This window comes from Plutella xylostella, chromosome 15, assembly GCF_932276165.1.
Source record: "Plutella xylostella chromosome 15, ilPluXylo3.1, whole genome shotgun sequence".
Classification (NCBI taxonomy): domain Eukaryota; kingdom Metazoa; phylum Arthropoda; class Insecta; order Lepidoptera; family Plutellidae; genus Plutella; species Plutella xylostella.
The window spans coordinates 829495-855782 of record NC_063995.1 but is presented as its reverse complement, the minus strand read 5'-3'; the positions used below and the strand labels follow the sequence as shown (position 1 = coordinate 855782).

General features: G+C 36.7%; 1 protein-coding gene across 1 annotated transcript in view; it reads right to left on the bottom strand.

The window, feature by feature from the left end:
* LOC125488562 overlaps positions 1-25550 on the bottom strand; it is a 36366-nt gene extending 10816 nt beyond the window's left edge. Inside the window, exons 1-2 of the mRNA XM_048626071.1 lie at positions 25094-25550; positions 1589-1736 (exon numbers count right to left, since the gene is read on the bottom strand). Of these exons, the coding sequence (XP_048482028.1) occupies positions 1589-1659 (71 nt within the window). The 5' untranslated portion in view covers positions 1660-1736; positions 25094-25550. The remainder of the gene's footprint in view (positions 1-1588; positions 1737-25093) is intronic.
* Positions 25551-26288: the final 738 nt, after the last annotated feature.

The following is a 26288-nucleotide window of genomic DNA, read 5'->3' as shown; positions in this document are numbered from 1 at the left end:
ATGCTTACGTGTGCTGTAAGTGTGTGTGTGTGTGTGTGTGTGTGTGTGTGTGTGTGTGTGTGTGTGTGTATACTATGCAGCGTGTGGTGTTGTCTCAAAGCAGATATGCACAAAAGAAGCCTCAAGTTGACGAAAGCTGTAATCAGGCGACGCCCACAGGGACACAGAACAAACGACTACGGTACCTACTCATGGTCATGTATTGCAGAGTATTTTTCTTGACTTCTATTAAACAACTAAGACTGAAGTACTCAAATAAGGATATTATAAACATTTTTACTAACCCCCTTTTTCTTAAAAAAGTTACTGGACGCTTTAGCTAATGAACTGTTTTGTCACTCTCTGACAGAGAACAATTTGTTCTTTGACAGAGAGTGATAAAATAGTTCAATATCTAAAGCGTCCAGTATCTTTTTTATGAATAAGGGGGTGAATCTCGAAAATTTTAGTGGCCGGATAGGTACGTAACTAATTAGTTTAAACCTTTGTTTAAATAGTTAATTGAACCCAGTTTTTAAAGTCACTTTTCGATCGTCTCTTGAAATCTATTATATTATCCCTATGAACTGCTATGAAATATCTTTAAGCTTCGTATGCATAACCGCTGAGTCTCCGTTGTAGAATGGACCTTAGATATTTTTATCACAGGATTCACACAAACCAGGCCTGCAAATTCAAAGCTTTATCTGTCTCCGCTTGGATCGTATGATACGGCCACCGAATTTATTTATTTGGCAATCTCCTTTTAACTCGTTTAATGATAACATCGTATTTATTTATTTTTCAGGTTTTTGCCACTTGAATTTTCTTTCATGCATTTCTGTATACATCCAACAGCGTATGAGATTAAAAAGCATGGCATAATATTTTTGAGGGGATCTGGTTTTAATATTTATCAAACTGTTATTAGGTATTTAGGAATTTTAATAAGTGTTCGTTGATGATATTTTACTTGGCGATCATGACCCGTGATATCTATCTCTATGCAGTCATTGAGTTTGTTGAGTATTCTATCTACTTAATATTGTATTGATGTGTGTTGCATGAGCATTGAGCATTGATGAGTTTGATGAGCTACTTAACATAAATAATAAATTATTGACTTATTTTTGTAATGTTATCTACAGGGTGTTGCAAAAAGGGCCACCGACACCAGCATGTGCAGCATGGTAAATCTAAGCCCGAAACTGAAATCAGAATTTCAAAATTCGCGAATTGTTTTTTTTTCATAGAAACTTTGATGGTCACGTGACTTTTTACTATGGAAAATGAATATTTTTTTTCGCGAATTTCCAAATTCTGATTTCAGTTTCGGGCTTAGATATACCATGCTGCACATGTTTCGGCTTAGTATACCAATTTTGCAACATCCTGTATACTTACTATAGGGACTAGCATTTGTCACCCTGGTGAAAGGATTAGTCCTTGTCAGACGCTGACTGCCCATGGTTCAACAGACATACTTAAGGTACAGCTTTGTCTCTCGGGAGGCTCCTTCCGTGCTCCCTAATTTCAGTATCTACTTCAATCTCATGCAACAACATACATACATACATAAATGTGTAAAAAAACATCATACGTCATTCACCTTCTGGTACCACCGCTGAACCTCTGGGCGCGTACTCCTGCGTCTGGGCGGCCTCCGGACGTCTTTCCCATCGGGGGGTCGGCGGCACACTGAGCGCTGTCAGTGCGCGCGCGCACGCCGCCGCCTACACAGCGCCATCTCGGGGCAACTGTTGGAATTAATATTAAATTATTATTTGTTTTGTTTTTTTATCTAAATTTCTTAAATTAAATTGAATCAATTAAAATAAGTGGCCCCCGAAAGTTTGTTTTGCTAAAATTAATTTTACATTGAGCACCAATTAACACTATATTCTGTATATACACGGGTTCTCTTCTGTTCTGAGAGTGGGCGAAGTTCCTGTACGTGGCTCACTCGAGTCCAACCTTTGTACATATCCCAATATATAGGGATATATACAACGGTTATTATTTTGATTACTATTCAGGGAATATGAACAATTCATTGAAAGTAACCTACACCAAAATTAAAAATATATTAATGAATTCCGACAGATGTCGAATTATAAAAGCCGTAGGTGTATAGTGGGTAGGATGTTAAAATGTCTTGACGTAAAACAAATGGAGGCACGTGGAGTAAACAAAAGAAAACTATTTTAATCGAAAACGTAGACAGTCAATTACTAATATAAAATGGAACATTCGTCTCTCTGTCTTTTTTAAATACGTACGATAAATTAACTAATTTTGTTCCGAGGTTCTTTGTACTTTGCGCTGCCGCTGCCATTGGCAAGCTCTCAAAAGAGCTAACTTTAATAAGATTAGTGAAAAGGCTTAGTTTTTAATTTTCTTTTATAGGTGTTTCCAAATACGGTTATTGTGCGCTACGATTTCATCTATTCCTTTGAATTCAGTAGGTAAAGGATGTTAGTCCCTTGTCTACCCAGGTACCGGTACATTACACAGGTCCACCAACCCGCACTAGGCCAACGTGGTGGGCTAGGCCTAAACCCTTCCTTCAATGGAAGGAGACCCGGGCCTCAGCAGTGGGGACGTGATGGGTCGTGATGATGTGTGACACAGCCTTTTTCATTCAGGTGCTTACTCTATTGCGCCACATATCAATAACAATGGTACTGCTGAAAACACATATTCTTAACTATTATATTCCTCAGTATATTTTTTTAATATAATCCTGCTTTAAACCGAGTTCTTCTTTTAGTACCTAACAATAAAAAATTACAGTCATCGGACGACTGCCAAATCAATTAAGCTCTTCGATAAAATCGTTCGCAACTCTGATCTGAGGCAATCGCATAGAAAAATATGCCATTTCATAGACCGATAACTATCAAGTTATGAAATAGTTTCATGGGTAAATACACAAATGCGCTGTAAATCGTCCCCTAATGGGTCCGAATGGGTGCTCGGTTTATTAACTTAATACTTACGTGACGTGTGAGTGAAGCAATGAAAGATAAACTTAACTTTCAAGCTGTCAAATTTAAATTGTTATATGCCTGTTTTTCTTAGGGTTGTTTTTTCAATAGTCAGATAAATGTTATCTGATGAATAAAATTCTTGCTGTCACTGTCTAATATAAACATTCAGTCGCGACAGAACTAGAATTATTCCCCAGATAACTTTTATCTGGATATTGAAAAATCAGCCCTTAGAATGGGATTTTATTGTTTTTGAAATGGTTCAAAGCATCAATTGACAAGTCATTGACCCGTCCATTACCTGACTCAACAAGACGGAAGCGCTGCTGTTTTCTCATTCACAAAGACCTGAGTCAATATGTTTCCAACATTTCAACGTTTCATGTCATAGACATATGCCTTCCTGGTATAGAGAAGGTACTGTACTTACAGACATTCTTCAATATTGTTTTCCATAAAATACAGTACTTAAAGTGACATATATACCTTTTATCTACGAAATATTGCATTTTAAACCCATTTCTCACAGGGCTCGTGCTATGAAGCTTAAAAAGGGTCTGTCCTTAAATCGGTGAGAAACACACGAGTATCGTCAATTTGTGTCATTTATAATATCAAAGCTCGTATACCACATTGTCTCTTGCAAACCAGCTGTAAGTTAACCTACATTATTATTGAAGTACTATGAAAATATGCGAGAAATTATATCTCCCTTCACGAAACAACTGCTAACGCCAAATAGTATCACTAGATTCACTACGCCCAGGCCGAGTGAGTCCAAACATCATTTATGTAGTGACAAAACGTATTCCATTCCGCGCATATTTCTCGACGAAAATAAGCTCCGTTCGGAAAGAGCGCGGAAATTGAATGCAATATCAAAACGTGGCCGCTCCAAGATTTCTGAACGATCGTTGGGCTGTTTTATTTACATTCGTTTTTTCAGCTTACCTTGACGCAGTATCCATTGGTTCTTTTCTACTGTTTTTCGCTTATGTATCAAATAGACATAATTTTAAAATAATCCCATATGTAACTGTTTCTATTACTGTCAGGATATTAAATTTATTTTCTATGTGTGTTGTATTAACTATGTTTTTACAAACTTTTTTCACTCATAATCTATCTATGCTTTTGCGGTGATTTCGGACAATATGAAGTATAAAAATGACACATATTCTAATCAAACCTTGCCTTATGCAAGCCGACAATAGATGTAGATTTATGATTTTCTCCTAACCCTCACCGTATTGCGTGCTAAACCGCATTTTAAAGTTGCTCTGCGAATATAGATTTTATTTAGCCTTAGCATAAAGGCGCAATGGAAACTGTTTGAAAACAGCTGTACGGTAGAGGGGTAGGATAAAAAATTCATACATCAAAGGCTTAGAGTAGGTTTGTGATTTAATCATATCGATGGGTCGATCGATACATACAAGCTTATCATGAAACTTTGTATTTTGCTTTGATCTTCACATTCACAATACAAATAAAGAATCAATTACAATATTATTATTGGCAATAAGTCCGCCTTTGTACATTGTTAGATTTCTTTTAATGTTCTTCTCCTTTTTTTATTGTAACTTTATAATGTACAATAAAGTGTTAATAAATAAATAAATACAATGTATTACAACTACCAATCGACCCACAACATACGCAAACCAGTATAAGAGTTCCCCAAGAATCCGACTTTTGCCATTAACGGTAGCTACTTTCTTTGACATCGCCAAACGCCTCACTTTGCAGCTCAAAGCGTCGACACTCAAACCGTCGACAATGTCACGATCCCGACTATCGACAATATTACGAGCCAGCACTATTCTCGGCTCGATAAACCACGAAGTGCACGTCATAGGATAGCGTTGAATTCACAAAATCGAAGCTTAAATTTAATACAGCTTTGACCCCGTCATGCTGTCGGAGCTTTTTGCTACAAAACTTTTAAAGGCAATTTTTCAGCTTTAAGAGTTATTTGCCGCTTTGAAAGCGCCACTTAACGTGCTGGCTATATGCCGTGGGACCTAAATATGGTTGTTAGCCATTGTTAAGTATTTGTAGATAAGGCAGAATACAGGGTTGAATTGAATCTAGCAATTAACTCGAGACTGTACAAATTCACTTTTAAAAGTCGACTGTATTTTATGAAATTACAAATTAAATTATTCATAAAGTAATTGATTCATTAAAGTCTATCTTGCCAATCCCTAGCTTAGACAGAGTACCTATGTTGTCAAGTATCAACTTGTTACTTCCCGGAAGGTGAGGAACCGACGGTGTTGCAATCTACATTTTTACGACAACTTGTTACAGAATTTACGACCTTAGGAACATCCACTATTGCAGCGCTATTCTCCACTCTAAGCTTACATTCTCATGTCACAAACACAGTTCATCATCATAATCATCAGCCAATAATCATCCACTGCTGGACAGAGGCCTCTCCCAAGGAGTGCCCCAACACTCGGTTCTCGGCCTTCGCTACCCGCCTAAGGTCGTCAGTCCAGCGGGCAGGAGGGCGTCCCACGCTGCGTTTGCCTGTTCGTGGTCTCCACTCGAGAACTCGTCTACCCCAACGGTTATCGGTTCTTCGGCAGATATGACCAGCCCACTGCCACTTCAGCTTGCATATTTTGCACAGTTGTGCGACCATTATGCAACCGTAACACTAGATACATTCCCACGAATGTTTCAAAATATATGTATAACAGCGTTGATTTCCGAACATCAACTACTGAATGCATTTATTCTAAACCTATGTTTGAGGTCTCAATGGAAAATGTCAGTTTGCGATTTGTTTTCCACGTCCTTTAAGGAGGAGAATAGACTCTCCGCTTGCTACGCTAAGGTTTTTGCACAAGATATCTATTATTTCACTTCTCCTTTTCCGCTGCCGTTTTGCGGCAAATTCGGGAAACTACATGATTGCATCTGCCAAGAGGCTGCCGCGGCGTTGTTCGGATTAGTTTTTTTTCTTTCACATAGTATGAAAGAAAAGTAGGTAACTAGGTACAATGCGGAAAACTGTGAAGTAGTTCGTTTCGTTGATATTTTTGTAAAATATGTATGCACATACTTATATTCATAGAACATGCAGCTCAGCCTCAATCTTGTTAATCTTATTAGGTATGCAGAGATGTTAAATTGGTAGGTAGGTACTACTTAGTATCTAATATTTTTTCATTTTGGTTTCGCTAATTTTCCTCTAAAGATGTTTTCCTATGAAATGATTAATGGTCATGATCAGCAAATTACCGAGAATTTAACAAATATTTTTGACTGCTCAGAATATACTCGTTGCGAGTGCTTCAAAAATTTATGGACGGGAAAGCCATATTTATACAAACGGAATGAAGCCACAGCGTAGAAAACAATGCTCGCAGAATACCCCGATTCAAGTTTACGCTGTTTTTATGTTAATAAATATATTCGCCGTCCAGTTAGCACGTCACGGCTGAGGCCGTTTAAAAAAACATTTTCGAACGTTAAAATCTCGGCAAAAAATCTACGATAGAAAAAGTTATAGACGCGGCTGCGGCGAACATAGCCAGCGCTAGGCGCTAGGCTCTAAGTGGCAAAATTCGTTGCGAATTCCCTGTGTGTTGCCAGACTAAACCGGAAAGGATACGTTTGGAAATAAAAGTAAAATGAGAGTAGGCTGTTAGAGTGAATTTTGTAGCACGGAATGGGTTGGCATGGGCGGCCGTTCTGCTGGGTGCATCGGGTATTAGCAGCCAGAATGTGTTTGAGGTTGTTACCTAATTGTTTTGTTTTCGTTTTAAATAGCTTCACGGAGACGGTGGGCCGGCGGGCTGTTAATGGGGTGTTTATGTCGATACGGTGTCCGCTCTATAAACGATGTTATGTTCGTTGTGGAGGTTTTACTGCTGTCTTGTCTTCATTAACGAGTTATAAATAGGTACCGATAACTTTGACGTCATAATAATATATTGCCGAAAAGATTTGTACATAGGACATACTTTCACATAATATGCTCTCGACTGTAATCCTAAACTAGTACAGTAGGTCTAAAGCACGTCTAAACTTTGTACATAAGTAACTGCCTCCGCTGCGTGGGCTGCATCATCTGAATTTTGCAAGGCATTTCTTTTTTTCTAATTTTAGATTAGATACAATGGTAACATCTATGATACAACAAGACAATTAAGGCACAGTGCAGCGGGTGGACCGCCTTCGTATATGAACGAATGAAAATGTACCAAAAAAGCAATTTGTTCAAAAGAATGAAAGAGCTCATTTCATGCACCTATTCAAGCAAATTCAGACTTACTTTCAGAGTATAAAAATGTACATAAAGGTTGCTGCAAAAAGGGTATGTAAGTACCAAAAGTGGGTGACTCAGAGGGTCGTAGTTAGTTCGCTAACTTTTCGTAAGATCGTACAATCGATATTTTACTAAAACTCGCAACCTGTGTATCATGAAAATTCTGCTTCCAATAAGGAAATGGGCTTAAATTTTTCATGGATACTTCCGAGCATAGATTTCATTAGGCAAAGGCGTTTACCAAACAAGGTGGAATGACAGGTACACACATAAAAAAAGATTGAAGGGACCTCTCGATACACAAGGTCAACAAAATATGTCAGCTACTTTCATGCATCCGTCTTACTACTCTTACTTAAGTATAAGCAGTACATTCCAATCCAAAATATTAACATCTAGGTTATTTATTGTTTATGGGTTATTCGTTAATTCGTCTTGTATGGGTTGGCTATTCAAAAACCGACTTCAAAAACCACTAAAATGTAAGAAATAATTTAAGGTTTACACAAATTCTACTCGTATGTGACAGCTGACAGTACAAATATACCTAAGCAGGAACTGTTTTTTTTATGTTGGTGCGGTGACAAAGTAATCTGAAGAAATATATGGCACCAACTTCAAAAAAGAACAGTTCCTGCTTAGGTATATTTGTACTGTCACATATAATTTGTGTAAACCTTAAATTATTACTTACATTTTAGTGGTTTTTTGAAGTCGGTTTTTAATTTTTTTTAATTATTATTTTATTTTATAGTTTTTAGTTTATTTGCAATAATTTTCAATCAAAAGTAAGGTGCAAATGATACCAAAAAGTCCTACTAATCAATACGAATCATTCAAGCCTAAACACGAAGTAGTTGCTATATACCGTTGAGGAGTTCCCCTGACTGCCTTCCGTTTCCATCATCAGATCAGCTCAAGGTCACCATCATATTTTTTTGTTATAAGAACTATATTTACGTTCTTAATTTCATTAGAATCGGTTAATATGTGCCCAAAATGGAAATTCATACCCTGTTTTTACCCCTTTACCCACCCTTGGGGGTGAGATAAAATTCTGAAAAAAAAATGGGACCACTTGGAAACTCAACCCAATACAACAAAAAAAGAATTTTCAAAATCGGTTCATAAACGGTGGAGTAATCGGTGAACATACATAAAAAAAAAGATCCCAACGAATTGAGAACCTCCTCCTTTTTTTTTAAGTCGGTTAAAAATACTCGTCGACTCAGATTTTAGTATGAAAACTAATCAAATGGATCAACTCATCTGCGCCTTATTATCCATTTTGACAGCACCACAAACAAATCCAGTTTATGTGATAACTACAAGTTGTAAAAATAACGGAAAGCCGTTAACTGCGCGGCCATAAATCGTTCAGTTTGATGCGCGCGCGCCGTATTACTACAATATCAGTGAGGGCGGGGCCACGGAATACTTGCATGTTAGAAATTACACTCACGATCACGAGCAATGAAAAAGTTCCACTTGCAAAATGCCCACACAAAGTGGCCCCAATTTTTAGGGTTCCGTAGCCAAAATGGCAAAAACGGAACCCTTATAGTTTCGTCATGTCCGTCTGTCCGTCTGTCCGTCTGTCACAGCCGATTTACTCGGAAACTATAAGTACTACTGTGATGAAATTTGATGGGAATATGTGTTGTATGAACCGCTACAAAAATATGACACTAAATAGTAAAAAAAAGAATTGGGGGTGGGGCCCCCCATACATGTAACTGAGGGATGAAAATTTTTTTTTTCGATGTACATACCCGTGTGGGGTATCAATGGAAAGGTCTTTTAAAATGATATAAAGTTTTTTAAAAAACATTTTTCTTAAAGTGAACGGTTTTTGAGATATCAGCTCTCAAAGTCGTAAAAAGTATGTCCCCCCCCCTCTATTTTTATAACTACGGGGTATAAAATTCTAAAAAAAATAGAGGTGATGCATGCTAATTAACTCTTTCAACGATTTTTGGTTTGATCAAAGTATCTCTTATAGTTTTTGAGATAGGTTGATTTAACTGTAATATTATATTTGCTGCTACGGAACCCTTTGTGCGCGAGCCCGACTCGCACTTGGCCGGTTTTTTATTATTTACTTGGTAAAATATTTGAACACTATATTAACGTTTTTAATTCGAAATAGTCTGATGCGCTCTTAAATGTACCTACTTACTTCAATATTGCAGACGGCGTCATTAAGCTTAGCCTTTTCCCTTTAGGAGTAATGTTCATCATAATTATGTCACTGGTACTTTTCCATTCTCGCGAGTTTATCTTGATAATGTTACTGTGGCTGTGGCCTACCCTAAACTTTACGGGTGAGCAGTTTGCTGACTGAGCTAGTAGAAACTAGCAAAATAAGCGCCTCGTCTGTTCACCATCATCATCATTATCAGCCCGTATCTGCCCACTGCTGGGTATAAGCCTCTTCCCTATCACGCCATCTCTTCCGGTCCTGTGCGAGTCTAGTCCAATGTCTACCGGCCACCTTAACAATGTCATCAGACCATCGGGCCGGCGGCCGGCCTCGTCTGTTGCATTTCAAGAATCGTGTTAGGTGACACTTCTTAGTAAACGCATATTGAATTATGGGGGAGGATTACCAGTCAGGGTCACTAACCACTACGCCATTCAGTCGTCCAATACAAAATTAAATAATATCGCCAATTCCCTGGTCGCACGAAGATAGTAATTTCATCCGGGACGCGGATAATGGTTTATAGTCGATAAATCCAGGTCTGCCTAATAAAAAGCGCACCTCTGTCCATCCGAGCACCCTTGGGGCGAGCCCACAGATTACCGCAGTGTTTCATGCGATCCTGGTACATGTGTCCCATGTAACAGTCGTTTATAGATTCACTCTATGACGAGTTTCGATTAGCTTTTAAAGGCGTTCTCGTGGGAATCCAGGATAGTAAGTATAGTATGTAAGTACTTACTCCATATTTCATGAAAAGGTGATGAAATGGCGTTAAAGCCGTTGTCCCGTGAAAGAGTTACAAACACCCATCTATCCACCCAATACTGACAAACTTTAACTTTTATAATATCAGAGGGAAGTAGGATAAATCCTCTGCCAAATAAAAAGCACGCCTCTGTCCATCCATGCCCCCTTGGGGCGCGCCCGCAGATTACCGCACTCTTTTCATGCGATCCTGGTACAGTCAACAAACGATACAAGTATACGCCACCAGTGCGAACAGTTTGGCCCAAAAATACAGGTAAAATGATTGACTGTTGAACAGTATTACATACCTTTTATTCTTCAACTCATTTATCACATATCTTTCACTAAGTTTCAAACGGCCATCCGGTATTATGAATTTAGTCGTTTCTATACTGCGAGTATCATTCTTCTTCTTATAGTGCCTCTCCATCATTGGAGGTTTCCAGTCAGCTCTTTGCAGCGCTCTCTAATCCTGGCTGTTTTAAAGATTTCTTCCACGGTTTTTACACCGGTCCACTCTTTCATGTTGCACAGCCACGTCAATTTTCTCCTTCCAGGCCTTCTCTTTCCTTCCACTTTGCCCATTATTATAGTATGTAGCAGCTGGTATCGCTTATTACGCAAAACGTGTCCTAAGTAGGCTACTTTGCGCTGCTTAATGGTACGCATGGTGAGTATCATTAGGATTTTCTATATTTTGAGGTTCCATATGTTTAGTTCCGATCGTGCAATACCTACTCGGCTACACTTATCTCTTTAGTTGAGTGTACGTCGGACGTTGTTTATCGGTTCGCTCTACTGCTAGTTTCATGTTGTATCGCGGCTGTTCGTTGAAAAATGCCCGTGCTAAGTCTGCTGTAGTTTCTACACCTTGGACTATCCCCTCCAGAAAAACTTACATAAGACAGGAGATTCTGTAAGTTTTAGCCGTTAGAAACCATAATAGGACATATTAAGCAAAATACCTACAACAATTGTTAAAGAAAAAAATATGCAAGGAACTTATTAATAATGTATCTATACATTCAGCATAAACATTTTTAAAATCAGGTTAGTCAGCAGGTAGGTAGGTAATCAGAAAAATTATAAAGTCCCATAATTATATTCCAGTTCCAACAAAACAGAAACCCTCCGATCCCGAAATAAACATAATACAGTAGTTCCGATAATAACCATATTGCAATATAATGTGGCCTAATCACTGAAGCACGATAAACCAATAGAAAGGCTGAAATATTGGAGAGAATCCAAGCCCAGAGGGATAAGCTGCAGAATGGCAGCTCAACCCAGGGCCCGCGGGCCAAACAGTTCCATTGTGCCAGCATAGCTAGTTATCTACAGGATGGCCTAGTGCTGGATGGTCAAAGCTTGAATGACAGCCAGCCATAATGTAAGATGTCACAGGTTTATTGCCATTATTTGTCTGGGAGCGGCGCTTTGGTGAGTGCTGTATACAAACAAAGATTGCCGATTCAAAAGGTTTAAAGTATAATTGTTATAATTACTAAGTATGTCGATTATGATCGTAATAAAATGACTCTATCTACTACCATTTCGAAAGGAGGAGTAATGGAAAACGGGTAGCTGGTAGTGGCCGAATGAGGAAGGCCGAGTAGCATGTCTGTGAAAATCAGGTAAGTGGGCAACCCGAATTTCATATGTTTTCAAGCTGCCGTAAGGCCTTTGACTAGGCTGACCTTTGAAACAGCAACCGGGTCCATCGGAGTGACAAATCGGTCACCTATCTAATGGGTGACCGTACATTGAGTTACATAACTTCAATGATAAGTTACGATCACTGAAGCTAGATCGACTACGAACGCTTCAAGAGACTTATTAACCCTAGGCAGTAGGCCACTGACGCAATTCTGACTGGCTAATCCTTTCACGACAGTCACTAACCCTAGACTAATGCTCGTGTTTGTCATCGACTCGCTAAAAAAAAAGAAGAAAACGGCAATAAACTACTTAGTTTAAACACAGCCCGTCCCGAAACCCAGTTGGTGGTCTCTAGAGCTGTGGCGGTAAACCCTCGCTGAAATAGGTGTAGGTCGGGGATTTCGGCCGACCTACAATATCATTATCCAATTAGTGCTCACGCGTAATTGGATCTGCCACCTTTTCGGCGTAGAGCGACCGGCATTATTGAATATTACATAGGAAAATTTCCAAGAAATATTTGCTTTGTGTTCATAATATATCTCGTCTCGTATGTGGCCTAGGTTTTACATTCTTCTTATCTGACAAACACAAGGGCTTAACTTGGGTTTATCTATTTTTATTTTTATAACTCTCTTCCATCCAAAGGTTGTGTGGTAGAGATTGCTATAATCAATAAGGCCGCCTTTTTATACTGTTTTTATTTTTAAGTTTTATTTTGTATGTTGTCCTGTTTTGATGCAAAAAAAGAGTATTGTATCGTATTGTATTATATTGTCACATTACAAAAGCTAATTTTGGGTACGCTGCTGCGCTTACCTCGAATCTATAATGTTATAATATTTAATGTACCAATTCTATCACAGCTCTCGTTCGTTCGTCGTTTGTCAAGCTATAGAGTAACACTCCAGCTACGACCTCCGAGCGGCAAATGCATCGGTTCATAAAAAGTACAGATGGCTTCCAACAGAGGCTGGCCTTTATCCAGCATTCGTGATGGGGCGAGTTACACAGCGCATCTGCTCTCATGAAAGTCGCCATGAAACTCGACCTTAGTGTAAGTAAAGTATGGGGAGAGTACAGAAAAAGGATAGATTGGTAAAAAAAAAAATTAAAAAAAAACACTCACTCACGCCTTGCCTAATGTACTCCCTTGTGGGGTAGGCAGAGGTGCATTGCTGCACCCACTTTTCGCCAGAGTGTTATGTTAGTCCCAATGTAATAGGGGGCGGGCCTATTGCCATTTTACGGGCACATCCAAGACCCGAGAACAAATATCTGTGTTTAAACAAATATCTGCCCCAGCCGGGAATCGAACCCGGGACCATCGGCTCAGAAGTCAGGGTCACTAACCAATACGCCATTCGGTCGTATTTTGGTAGATTCCGATAGATTGGTATAAGTAAGTAATAAATTTGATTGGCATAATACAAACAGCTAGCGGTATTTTTTTTCAAAATAATTATTGTATTAGTACTTTCCTAATTATTTATTGCGTTTTTTTTTATTTCGTACTAGCTGTTCCCGCGCGCTTCGCTTCGCCTTAAAAAGTTTTCCCGTGGGAATTCCGGGATAAAAAGTAGCCTATGTTCTTTCCCAGGGTTTAAACCGTATGTATACCAAATTTCATTTAAATCCGTTCAGTAGTTTTGGCGTGAAAGAGTAACAGACAGACAGACAGACAGACAGACAGACAGACAAACAGACACAGTTACTTTCGCATTTATAATATTAGTTAGGATAACATTTGTAATGCAACTAAGAAGTTATGCCTACCTAGAAGAATAGAAGAAATTGCACTATGATTAAAAATTTAACCTGGGCTTCAGCTTAACGCGAGTACATTTTCCCTGAACACATAATTTGTCTTCACAAAATATTATGAAACTTTCAGAGCCTTCGTCCAGCGTTATTAACACAACCGAGTTTGTAACGGTTGAAAAAGTTGCAAATTATTTATAAATTTACAACACTACCTTATTTATATTTCACACACTAATTAAGTACTTACACAATATCAACAAGTACCTAAAGTTTTCGGGTGTATTGGTGCCATAAATAAAATCATAATGTAAAAATTTACAAAAAAATATATTATTCTCCATAGTAAAAAAGTTACGTGACCAACAAAGTTAATATGGAAAATAAAAAAAGGGGATTTGACATTTTGTCATTTTTACATCTTTCTCACATAGGTAGGTTCCGGCTAAGTATAGTTACCCTTTTTGCAACACCCTGTATAATAAATCAAGATGTTGAAGACGATTTTTAACGTAACTCCTGCTACAATTAGCTCTATACAGCTGACCCTTCGAACCACTTGGTGGTATCTTACGAGCAATTATGGCAATAAGCGTCTTCCAAATTGATACTAAATATACCGCATTACGTGGGAACCCCTCTAATGACTTCATTACCAAACTTGCAATATTATTTAGGCAAGTAAATATCTGTGGGGTTCTCACGGGCAATGAAAAAGTTCGCGGAAAAAAATAGCTTAATGACGCCTTTTGCAATATTGAACTACATTAAAAAACGCACCAGAATATTACCAACTAAAAACTAATATATTTAGTTCAAATTTCCTTTTAAATATTAAAAAAAATTGGGGCCATTTGATTTCTGCATTTCGTAAGTGGCACTGTTTCTTTGCACGTGAGTCTATTTCTTAATATAATATTATGTACAAGTACAGTCATGTTCATTGCTAGCTAAATCAAATGAATTCAAAGGCAGTCTGGCTGTACTAGGGTTTGCACCGTACCTATACCTCGTTTTAGCTAAGATAATTCCCGTGACGTTATGGAGACGTTTTGGATATCGATCCCATAATCAAATTCTATATAAGTACCTAGATTTTTTTAATTTAAGTATTGTCTTACTGTTTGAGATTTTGGAAGAATTCGGAAATTTGTGAACTGTCACCACTGTCACAGGAATCATCAGCGGAAACGAGGTATACAAATAGATAGTTGGTAAGTAAATGGATTAGCCTCGAATCACTGACAGGTTGCGGTGCGTGACCACATGCTGATATGTAAATTACCTACTAATCTTTTCAGAACACAACTGCCTATACTCGCTACTCCCAATCTAGCCCCGCAATCCCACAGCTTAGAAAGCCAACAAAGATTTATATTTCAGGAACTGCTTGCCCAGCAAACCGCCGCGACGATTAAGAGAAGTCACCCGGTGGAAGGGAGCCGATAAAAATCCGGGGCATCCCCTAAATCAAGTCTTTATATGGGTGTTAGGACGCCCCCGCCCGTTCTAATAAACGCATTCCTTGACGTCATAATAATATAGGAACGGACTTGGAGGTCACGAATTAAAACAACGATATTTTTATACAAACTAGATGGAGTGTTAGAGCAAAAGAAATGTGACGACAAATAACACCACATTTCAGAGCGGTGGTAGCTCAGTCGGGTAAGCGCCCGCTTCTCACGCCAGAGATGCGGGTTCGAATCCCGGCGCTGACATGTACTACCAATGAGTTCTTTTCTGAATTTAAGTACAATATATACCATCGCTCTTACGGTGAAGGAAAACATCATGAGGAAACCTGCATATCTAGATTTAGCACATCTAGATATGTGAACCCACCAACCCGCAGTGGACCAGCGTGGTGGGAAATGGTCCAAGCTTAGGAAGGCAGTTTAGACCTTGGGGATATGCACAAAGGTTCCATTCGAGAGAGCCAGTTGCAGGTACTGACACCCCCACAGAGAATAGAATAGAATAGAACACCACATTTCCTCCACTGAGCTCTTATTTTGGATGTCTATCCACAACTACTGTGAACACAGCACGTAACTGTAATTCAGTCATTTATTATTCATCGTAATTCTATGTATTATTATTTTAATGATTTAATTTATTTTATTTTCAGTAAGTACTTATTTAAATAATGTTTTGTAGAATCTCATACATGTCCTATGTTGTGACTGAATAAATGAAATGAAATTTGATTAGTCAGGTTAGCAGATTTGTGAATATATTTATTGGTACTATGGTTGTCATTAGGTTAAAACGGTTTGATAGTTAACAAAATGCCGACAGTTTTTTATTACTTTTTGTATGTGACACGCCATCTTGTTCGTATTTTGTTAATCTAAGTATTAAAATTATAAATTGCCTCGTCTATGGTCGCTGATATTGGCCACTTATAAAAAGGTTCAATGTATTTTTCTTAAATATGCGTTATTACTATCGATATCACAACGGGAATGTAATACTTGGACTACAACCATATTTCATAAAACTATTAATATTTGTGTGCATGTAAGTAATATTAGTAACAAATAAATCCCTATTTTATTTATTCGATTGACGTCGGCAACTCTACCATAAAATTGTATGAGTAAATAAAATAAAAGCATAAATACGAGCCGTTACTGTCTCTATAATATCGCATTGAATATATGGATATTAAAGGAAACGGATATAAAAACAAGTGGAGATCAATTGGCGGGAAATCGTCGGCTTCCTTCCGGTTTTCATGAGAAGAACTGCGAAAAGAAGAATACTTGTATGATGTAACTTACTTCGGTGTGACTGACAGATGGTATAAAAGTTGCACCCATTTTATGTTACGAATCGTTTGAACTTTGCCGTGGGGGTGGATACTGAATAGAAGCGCGATATCACGATATAATATGATGTTATAAAAATTAAACCCATTATAGCAATAATTTTTTGTAAGTTTGTTCATAGTTCTCATTAAAAAACGGCGATACGGCTGGCTACCTATCACATGAGTACAAATGTATAGCGAATAGTTCTGACTACCATTTTGGGAATTTACAGTCGTAAATATATGTATTTACTAGCTGTTTCCGCGAGTTTCGCTTCGCCTTAAAAAGTTTTCCCGTGGAAATTCTGCGATAAAAAGTAGCCTATGTTCTTTCTCAAGGTCTAGACTAGACCATATGTATACCAAATTTCATTCAAATCCGTCCAGTAGTTTTGGCGTGAAAGAGTAACAGACAGACAGACACAGTTACTTTCGCATTTATAATATTAGTTAGGATTAGGATATATATTAACTGGAATAAAACTGTTAACTTATATATTACGAGTAAAAAAGTATATTTTGTGTATTAGCACATAAACATTTAGCCTGGGTGAAATATTCATACATTTATCAAGATAAGGAGAATTAAATCTGACAAATTTTGCTTTGTGTCGTACTTTGAAATGAGGTTTAGTAGGTCTTAGTAAATAATTTTGTCAAGCTTACGAAAGCAATTCATTCCTGGTAATAATTATACAGGGTGTTGCAAAAAGAGGGTAATTCTGAACAGCTTTTGTACCATTTACAGAAATTCGCAAAAAAAATACTTATTTACGTTCTTAGTATTTTATAAGTATTTTATATTATTATCTTTTTTATTTGTAAAATATACAGGGTGTTGCAAAAAGGGTATACTAAGCCGAAACCTACATGTGCAGCATGTTATATCTAAGCCCGAAACTGAAATCAGAATTTGGAAATTCGCGAAAAAAAAAAATATTTTCCATAGAAACTTTGTTGGTCACGTGACTTTTTACTAAGGAAAACATTATTTTTTTTCGCGAATTTCCAAATTCTGATTTCAGTTTCGGGCTTAGATATAACATGCTGCACATGTAGGTTTCGGCTTAGTATACCAATTTTGCAACATCCTGTATAGATAGTTTAGTATAAGTACTTTTACACATATTGAAGTATATCGTTATAATTAATTAAGATACGTTCTTAGTTGATAACATTATTTTTGATGCGCTGTAAAATGTATAGATAGAATCAACTACAATATTACAGATGGCGTTCATACGAGTAAGACTAGTATTTTCTGTTTAGTAGTAATTTGGTGCTAGTGTCACTGAAACTTTCCTATTGCTCGAGTAAATAAGTAGAATCGACTCCAATCACCCAAGTCTTCAGACCTACAGTATTGTGCAAATTAATGTGAACACGAAAATTTGAAAAAAATACATTTATTAGTTCTAAAATAAAAAAAACAGAGATATATTAATACAATTTAAGTTGTTTTAATAGAAAATGTGTCCTACCTGGTTTTTATAACTTCTTCAACACGTTTTGGCATAGAATCGACAAGGTTTTAACAGTTTTCTGATATTTACTGGTCTAAAAAACTTGTGTGAATTACAGCCTGAATCATTTTAGTTTTTTGTGCAATCCGTTTTACGAAGTCTAACTTTCATGATGGCCCACTTATTTTCAATGGGATTAAGTGCCGGTGAGTTCTCTGGCCATCCAAAGGCATGAGAAAAGGCATCAGAAAACTGTTAAAACCTTGTCGATTCTATGCCAAAACGTGTTGAAGAAGTTATAAAAACCAGGGAGGACTCATTTTGTATTAAAACAACTTAAACCTCTTCAACTTCAGTGCGTAACTCAGGCACGTCATTATGAACCGATAAGCTGTGCCCTATTTTTATCAGCTTGGAAGAACTTAACACTTTCTCTGCCAGATACGAGCGCACTTAACGACTCCCTGGGCGGTTATAAGAAAGGGTACCAAGCTATATTTTACGCGGGGATCCTTAAACCTTAGGTAGTCCTAACTGATCATATTATGTTATATGTAGGTATGTTGGTGATCAGTTAGAACTAACTATTACATTATGTATTGTTAGAATGTTTTTGTATCGACTGATTTACTTACTGATAGCATAAATATGTAAGGTTATCTCTTTTTTATTTAAATGTTACAGTTATAATATATATACAATATGTTGTTGCTGTTTTATATTAAGTCCCAAAAATAGCACTCTTGGGAAAACCCAAGATTTTTAGAAATAAAAAAAACCCCATTTAGAATATGGTCGCTTATTTTACTATCTCAACTTTAAAACTGTAATAATCCTGTGTGTAATCAATAAAGTAACAGTGTACGGTACTATAATTGCTAATAAGATGATCGTTTGGGAACGTGTGTGATCCGTTGGGACGACACGTTAACTTGTTATCTCTGCAACTTGCGGTAATGCCTGATGATAGACGCTGGTGTAAAGAAATAAAGAAAGGATCTTATGGTATTGATACATCGTCATTAACTTTCTAACGGTAAACAAAGTCAATATATCTTCTACATTTTTGGGTTTATTATACGTATTTATTTATGGGTCAGCTTGACCCAGTCATTCTGGTCAACTCTCATTTCTGGAAATTTAAGGAAAACTACTGGACGTGTGATTCCTTCAGGACTTGTGGGGGGTTTTCCATAATCTACAAGCTTAGCAAGTGTGTTTGAGATACAATTGAAATTTTTAACTTCCATTATCTGACAGCAAATATTATAATTATTTATTTAAACAATTGTTTGCCATGGCAGGTCTTCGTAACTGAAACTTTCACTATTATCTAACAGACAGAGATCAGAAATATTTTAATTTATTTATAATCAAATATAGGTACCTACTATCAATTTTCTTTTGTAACACAAAACAAACCTTGACTATTAATCCGTAAGCATGCCTATACGAGATAAAAAAAAAACACGCGTGACCAGTTAATTAAAACAGGCAGCCGTACGTATCGGGCTATACTTTTATATGAATACAAAACCTTTTCATGTCAACCGTTCTATTCAAAAAATCAAATCTACAATCCACAAAAGGAGCAAATATATCCTTTACGGTGCTCTTACCATTTTCCGGCCGAATACACCGGTTTTCCACTTTCAGAATATTGTGTAAAGCTGAATAATAGACTGTTTAAAAATTGATAAAGTGAGCCTCGCAGCCGTAGTATGTACCGCCTTTTCACTGCTCAATGGAGGCTTGTAATTTCCATTCGTAAAATAAACCTTCGGGCAATACAAATACGGAATTTATAAATGTTTTATTGAACTTTTAACTCACTCATTTGTGTGTTTTCTTTTACTCTATGTTTTGATGTTCTATTGTGGCGTTATGTTAAACGACAGTCAATTATTCGATTAAAAGTGTTTTTTGTTTTGCATAATTTCACTTTCACTGAAAGGTGTGTCAATAAATTAACTTTAAACAATCGTTTAATTTATCCCCGTCGAATTGCGAAAGGTACCTACATATCTCTACCAGCTCAATATGAAACGGTATAATTTAACAACTTTGAAGCGGTCCCTTGATGAAATAATAAAAATTCTGCAAACACCGCAACATGAAACATAAATATTGTAAGACCTATATAAATAAAATACACACTTATGTAGGCACAGCTGAAATTGAAGAATATTTTACATGCTTTATATTTTATTTGAATTCAGCATGTTTTTTCAATGTCTGTATTATGTGTATAAATGCAGTTCTTGTATATACAAATAAACATACATATATTAAATATACACACAAACGAATTGAAAACATCCTCTTTTTTCGTAGTCGGATAATGAATAAATTAATAGACTGTCAAACGAGTAAAGATTATCAAGTACAATAAAGTTAAAAAATAAATAAATTATACAAAACAGCAACCGCGCGCGGTAACAAAATTAACTCTCCCACTGAATGAAACCCGGAATTCAGCAGAGCCAGCCAGTCTTTGTAACTCTTTGTAGGTACTAGGCTCTCATAGCTTTGTAGGCGTGGGAGATTTCAACAGTGAAAACCAATCTAGGGTTGTGCTTCTATTCTTGCAGGAGGAAAGATTAATTAGAAATATGTACATTCCCGGAACATATCTTTAACTAATTTCTGTAGAAAATATAATTAGTTATTGTAACAACTTATTATGTAAGTAAATACGTAAGTGACTTTTAACGTCTCCAGGAAATAATTACAAATTTAATTGTCAATAAGTAAGTATAGTTGATTCGCAGCATAAATAAAATAACACGGGGAAACTGGAGTTCCTTGGGGGAAAGTTTGCTACACGATGTACTAGGAGCCCAGAGAGTGTAGGGAGGTAGAGCACAATGAGCGAACTGCACGCTGCGCTTTCAATTTAGGAGAGACTGTCGCTCGAAACTTTCTTTACGAGATGTGATAAAATGTCCCACTTCGTACCACAATGGGGCGGCCTGTTCGGTGGGTGACAATTGTATCACGTGAATAATAGCTAATGTCAAAAATAGGACAAAGCAGTGTCCCGCCGGAATTTATCTAACCTGCTGCGAGCTCGCGACCCTGTTCGGACTGACAATGCGACTCACGCAAAAAGGTTAATCAAAACACGGAACTATCTCTATGACTGTGTCATTCATTCCTATTCAAGTTATTTTTGTATTTTTTTTCAATAGCCACTGGCTGGTTTGGTCTTGTTATTTTTAGATCATAACCTCAATAAAAACACGCTGAAAGTAGTCTCTACTTATGTGGTTAAAAACTTCTAAGTTAAAAGTTCGTCTGCTCACATGCCCAATTCGATAGAACTTGGGATAAACAATCAATGTAAAATTTAAATTTGGATGTTGTTTGACTTGTTTGTAGAATTTGTTTCTCATTTAAAAGTTGGCAAGTCCTATGAGCCCCCAGTAACTGGCGACTGAAGGCGAAGATTACGTGGAGGTAATCCGGCGATTTATTTCAGGAAGACTTTATAAGCGATTATTTTATTCAGTGAAATTCAACGTGACTTTTAAATTTTACCCATGTTAAAAGTCCGTTAGTTTATAATAATGTGTTGTTTATATTAGAACCAGGTGCTGGTACTAACACTCCCACAGATAATAGAATATAATAGAGAATAGGTGCTCAATGTATCTAACTATTTTGTAGCAAGGCCGTAGGTACCTAGTTACCATAGTGGTAACAAATTATCATTGCTACAAAGAAAAATTGAAACATCATTCTTTTCAAGTGTAAAGATGGTTTGCGTAAACATAAATATCTCGTTTAGAAACGTGTGAAGTAAATGTAAGAAGCCATTAAAACCGACGATTTATCTTTTTGTCGATTGCTAACGACTTTTAGTGCCAACGAAAAAAAACGCTTTTCATCTGCAAGAATCTGAACTGAATTGAATTTTCAAACTTGGAACGACATCGAGAATTCAAAAAGAAGTTTCGATGCAGCCAGTATTTTATACCGCCTATTTGGCCCCAACTACGTGTTACCTTTGACCAGACGCTGTAGAAACAAAAAATCGGATTCGAATTACAAAAAAAGATCGGCCTATTCCAGCCAGTTGCCATAATAAACCGGGAACTGTCATTTCCAAGTTTTTTTTACGACTCTTGACCAGTTGAGGCGTTCGGCTGACGAGCAGCAGTTAGTGTTAATGACTGGGGAATAACTTCGGGAGGAGCAGGTCGTTATCTGGAGGGCAGAGGTCGAGGCTCTATTTGGGATTCAAATGCGTTGTACTGGCGTGTTGAATAAACATGGCTGTATCGCAATTGGTAGTTTGTGTTAGAACTTGCAAGTTAATGGGTAGGTAAAACTGTTTCTAGTGCAAACTATTAGAAAGCTCTCGACTTCGTCGTCCTAATTTAAAGGGGCATTAAAGTTTTTTTTTAAAGTCGCTTCCCGTTATTGAATTATGTATGACTGTACAATTATTTCGGTACAGGTTTGTCAGTATTTAAGTACCTAAAATAGCTATTTTAAGTTTTGAAAAAAGCATTTCCGTAAATTATTCTATCAGTCGGTGGCACAGTTTGTGTACTGAGAACGCAGCCTAATTTGACTCAGAGTAGCAGTTATACCAGATGTCAGTACGGTGGTATTGGCCAACTAGGTACCAAACAAAATACACGGTAGTTACAACTTTTTGAATTTTAAATTTAGATTCAAATACTATTTACGGTACGTCTTGTAGATTATACTGCAAGAAGTCACGCGAGGAGTCGCATGTCGATGTTGCATCAATCTGAGCAACATCTGCAATGAGGTTGTGTGCCAATAACGCTGCGGTGCGATTCTGCAACTGTCACTGAAACTGTAGATTAACAATCTACGAACAAGATGGAGTGGCACATATAAAAACTAGAGCTAGAACCCATTTTGGCACCGGGATGCAACATTCATGCTCATTTTTTTACTTATTTTTTATTACTTTTTAAACTTTTCTTGTAAATTATTATTATAAATTCTTTATTGCACATAAAAAAAACATTGTACAAAGGCGAACTTAATGCTAGTAGCATTCTCTACCAGTTAACCTTTGGTGATGTCGAGAAAGTATGTAAATGTATGTGTTGTTTCTGTGTGTGATAGAAATAAATGAATTTTCTTTCTTTCTTTCAAAAACCAGGCAAAAAGCGACCGAATTTTGTTTGAGTTCAAGAGCTGAGTGGTAGAAGTGGGGTGTTATTTGTCGAGAAGTTTATTTTGCACTGACACTGCATGTTGTTCGTATACTCGTATTGTTAATCTAAGTGCAACTGTCACTGTGTATCGCCATCGAAGGCAAGGCTGTGAGGATGTACAGGAACTGTCTTCTTAGCAACACTAGCGCCTTTTTACAGAAAGAGCCCCCCTTATCCGAAAGGAGAGTAGTTTGTAAAAATTTACGTTCATTAGAAAATTTTATATGTGTAACGTGAATAAATTTTTTTGACTTTGACTTTGGATATGAGCCTTATACAGGGTAGAATTTGATCAGTGTGCTTCCCGTGGGAAAGCCTATTACCTGACATACTGTGCGTCTTCCTAATTTTTTTTTATTTATTGACACTTTATTGTATACACAAAACAAAGACAAAAACATGAAGACAGAAAAAGTAAGAAGAAAGAATTTTCTTATCGTTTCCACCGTTACAACAAGTGAAAGTAATCACCATTCCACGCTAACAACAGGCTGTCAAGCGCATTTTACGTAAAATTATGTATTACTAGGTGTTCCCGCGAGCTTCGCTTCGTCTTAAAAAGTTTTCCCGTGGGAAATCCGGGATAAAAAGTAGCCTATGTTCTTTCCCAGGGTCTATACCATATGTATACCAAATTTCATTCAAATCCGTTCAGTAGTTTTGGCGTGAAAGAGTAACAGATAGACAGACAGACAGACAGACAGACACAGTTACTTTCGCATTTATAATATTAGTTAGGATTAATCCCCTGTTAAATGAGGTTTAAAAATATTTTTATGGTCTTATAGTAAGTGTCTGATGAAAGAGGGTGTACAAACTACAAGACGCTTTTCTAAAAAGTTTTTTTTAAATTGTATTGTACGGTCAGCTGCATAATTTCTGTACCTTGTCAAACTAACAAACCGTCAATATTTCAATGAATGAATAGGCGGTTTGTTAGATTGACATGGTACAAAAGTGTATAGCTACTTATGCAGCTGACTGTACCTGGTATTAATTTGCCACATGACACATGATGACTTGCATAAGACTTGCATAGTTAATTTCGCTTATTACCTATACCTATGTACATAATTTTTTGACACTAATTAAGTGGTAAATTTTTCACCCACACTTCTCCTGATATTTTCTATTGGGCCACTGTTTGTAGCGAAGACTAAGATACAACAATATTTTTGAATTTATCAAAACATCGATTAATTATATATACTGCATAGATAGTGGAATGTCAAAAACTTAAACGAAAATCACTCAGATTAGTTTATATTCAATCATTTTTAATAATAAAATTACATTCGATTCAGCAATGTTTTCTGTAAAATAACTAAATCGAAAACGCCCGTGGTAATACTTTTAGTAGTTGCCCAAGTATCTTCAGCAATAACAATACCTACCGACTAACTTACCGAAATATTTACCATTCAATTCATAGCATCAGAAACGTATTCAACAAATTTTAACGACCGAGTCTCGGCCCTCACGTAGGTGTGCCCACCTACAATAAATAGAAAATATTTATATTTAGACGCTACACGCAACATTTTTATTATATTCGAGAATACTTTGAAGTTCCTATTAAACTAAAGAAGTATACAGTTAATTTACTGACATCTTGAGAACTGGGCCAACACGGTTTATTTTGTAGAATGACACAGTTCGGACGCCTTTACATTTATTACCTATTATTAGATTAGTCTTGTTCGTTTCTTTTACGAACGCACTTGCCTGTTTGTGTTTATTTTTACTTGTCCAATCAATTCCTTGAGCAATTATCGATTACGCATATTAAAAAAAAGAATTTTCATGTTAACTCATAAATTTAGATTAAAACAGTATCTATCTTATTTACAACAATAATAGTAAATTTATAGTAACGAAGTGCTCAGCTTATTTGCCTAACTTCTGAAACGTGTGTTGCTGTTGGCTGGTGGGTACGCTACAACCTACAACCACACAACTGAAATTAATTGAAAGTCACTGAACTCACCTGAGAAAAGAGCGGGAAACTCATCTGTCAAACGCACTGTCACACAGCTTTCCCGCCAAATCGCGATAACGTCCACATCCCGTCATTGTTCTTACCACAAGTCAAATATACACTTCCGAACGCAATTTCAGCACTTTTTTGTTTTTTTTACGAAATTGACAATGGCAATCAGAGTTTCAGCCAGTGTTTATTTTATTTTTAAAGGTGCAATCGTGATTTCTGGGCGGCGCGCGTAGGTGCGGCCAGCGCGTGAAATGTTGTAGGACGACTGTGCGGGACGCGACATGTCGTCTCGAATTTTTCTATTCTTCAACCTACAAGGCTTGAGTTGTCGTAAATAATAATTATCTAAAGGACATTTGTCACTTTTGAAAAGTAGTTTGTTGTTAAAAAGTTCGCTGTGAAAAATCTGTTTGCGTTGGTAGCGCTATTTCCGCGCATGAAAGTTTCAGTTTAGTTTGTAGTCACGCTGTAGGGAATACAGTTCGTGCACTAATTTCATTTTAAACGAATCATTTTACACACCGTTTTATGAAAGGAGTAAAGTGCTGAGTAGGTACATTTATTTTTTAGTTTTTATTTATTATTTTAAGTATTGGTTAGGTTTTTTAAAAACGTAGTAGTAAAAAAAAGTACCGACTACAGTCGAACTATAAAGTCCTGACAATAAAGAGTACGATTTTGCAAAGACTTTTTATTATTGTCAGTTATTTACTTAAATTTACATACATTTTAAAAATAAAATTCCGATTGATAATGGTTTTTTATCGGATTTGTTAAAAATATTACATCGTTTAAATATATTACATCGAGTAAATACGATCTGTAAAAATTAGTTAGGATCCACTTCGGTTTTCAGGACTTTAGTTGGACTATACTTCTATGTTTATAAACAGAAGGTTAAATTATTTTAATTAGTAGTTTAATTGAATGACTATCATTAATTAATGAAAGTACATTATGGGAATTAAAAAACTCACTTACATACAAATTGGTTCTAGTAAGTATTCACTTTTAGTGTAACGGCATACAATTATAATGGCATTTCTCCTCTTAAGTAATAATGTTACACTAAGCTTACTATTACTATAATATAGCTAGTTCGGCAAGCTTAATTAGTATTAGTAGCTATAAGCTATACACATTTGAGCTTTTTACTCATTCAAACGTTATTTTTTTTAGGATTGACAATGTA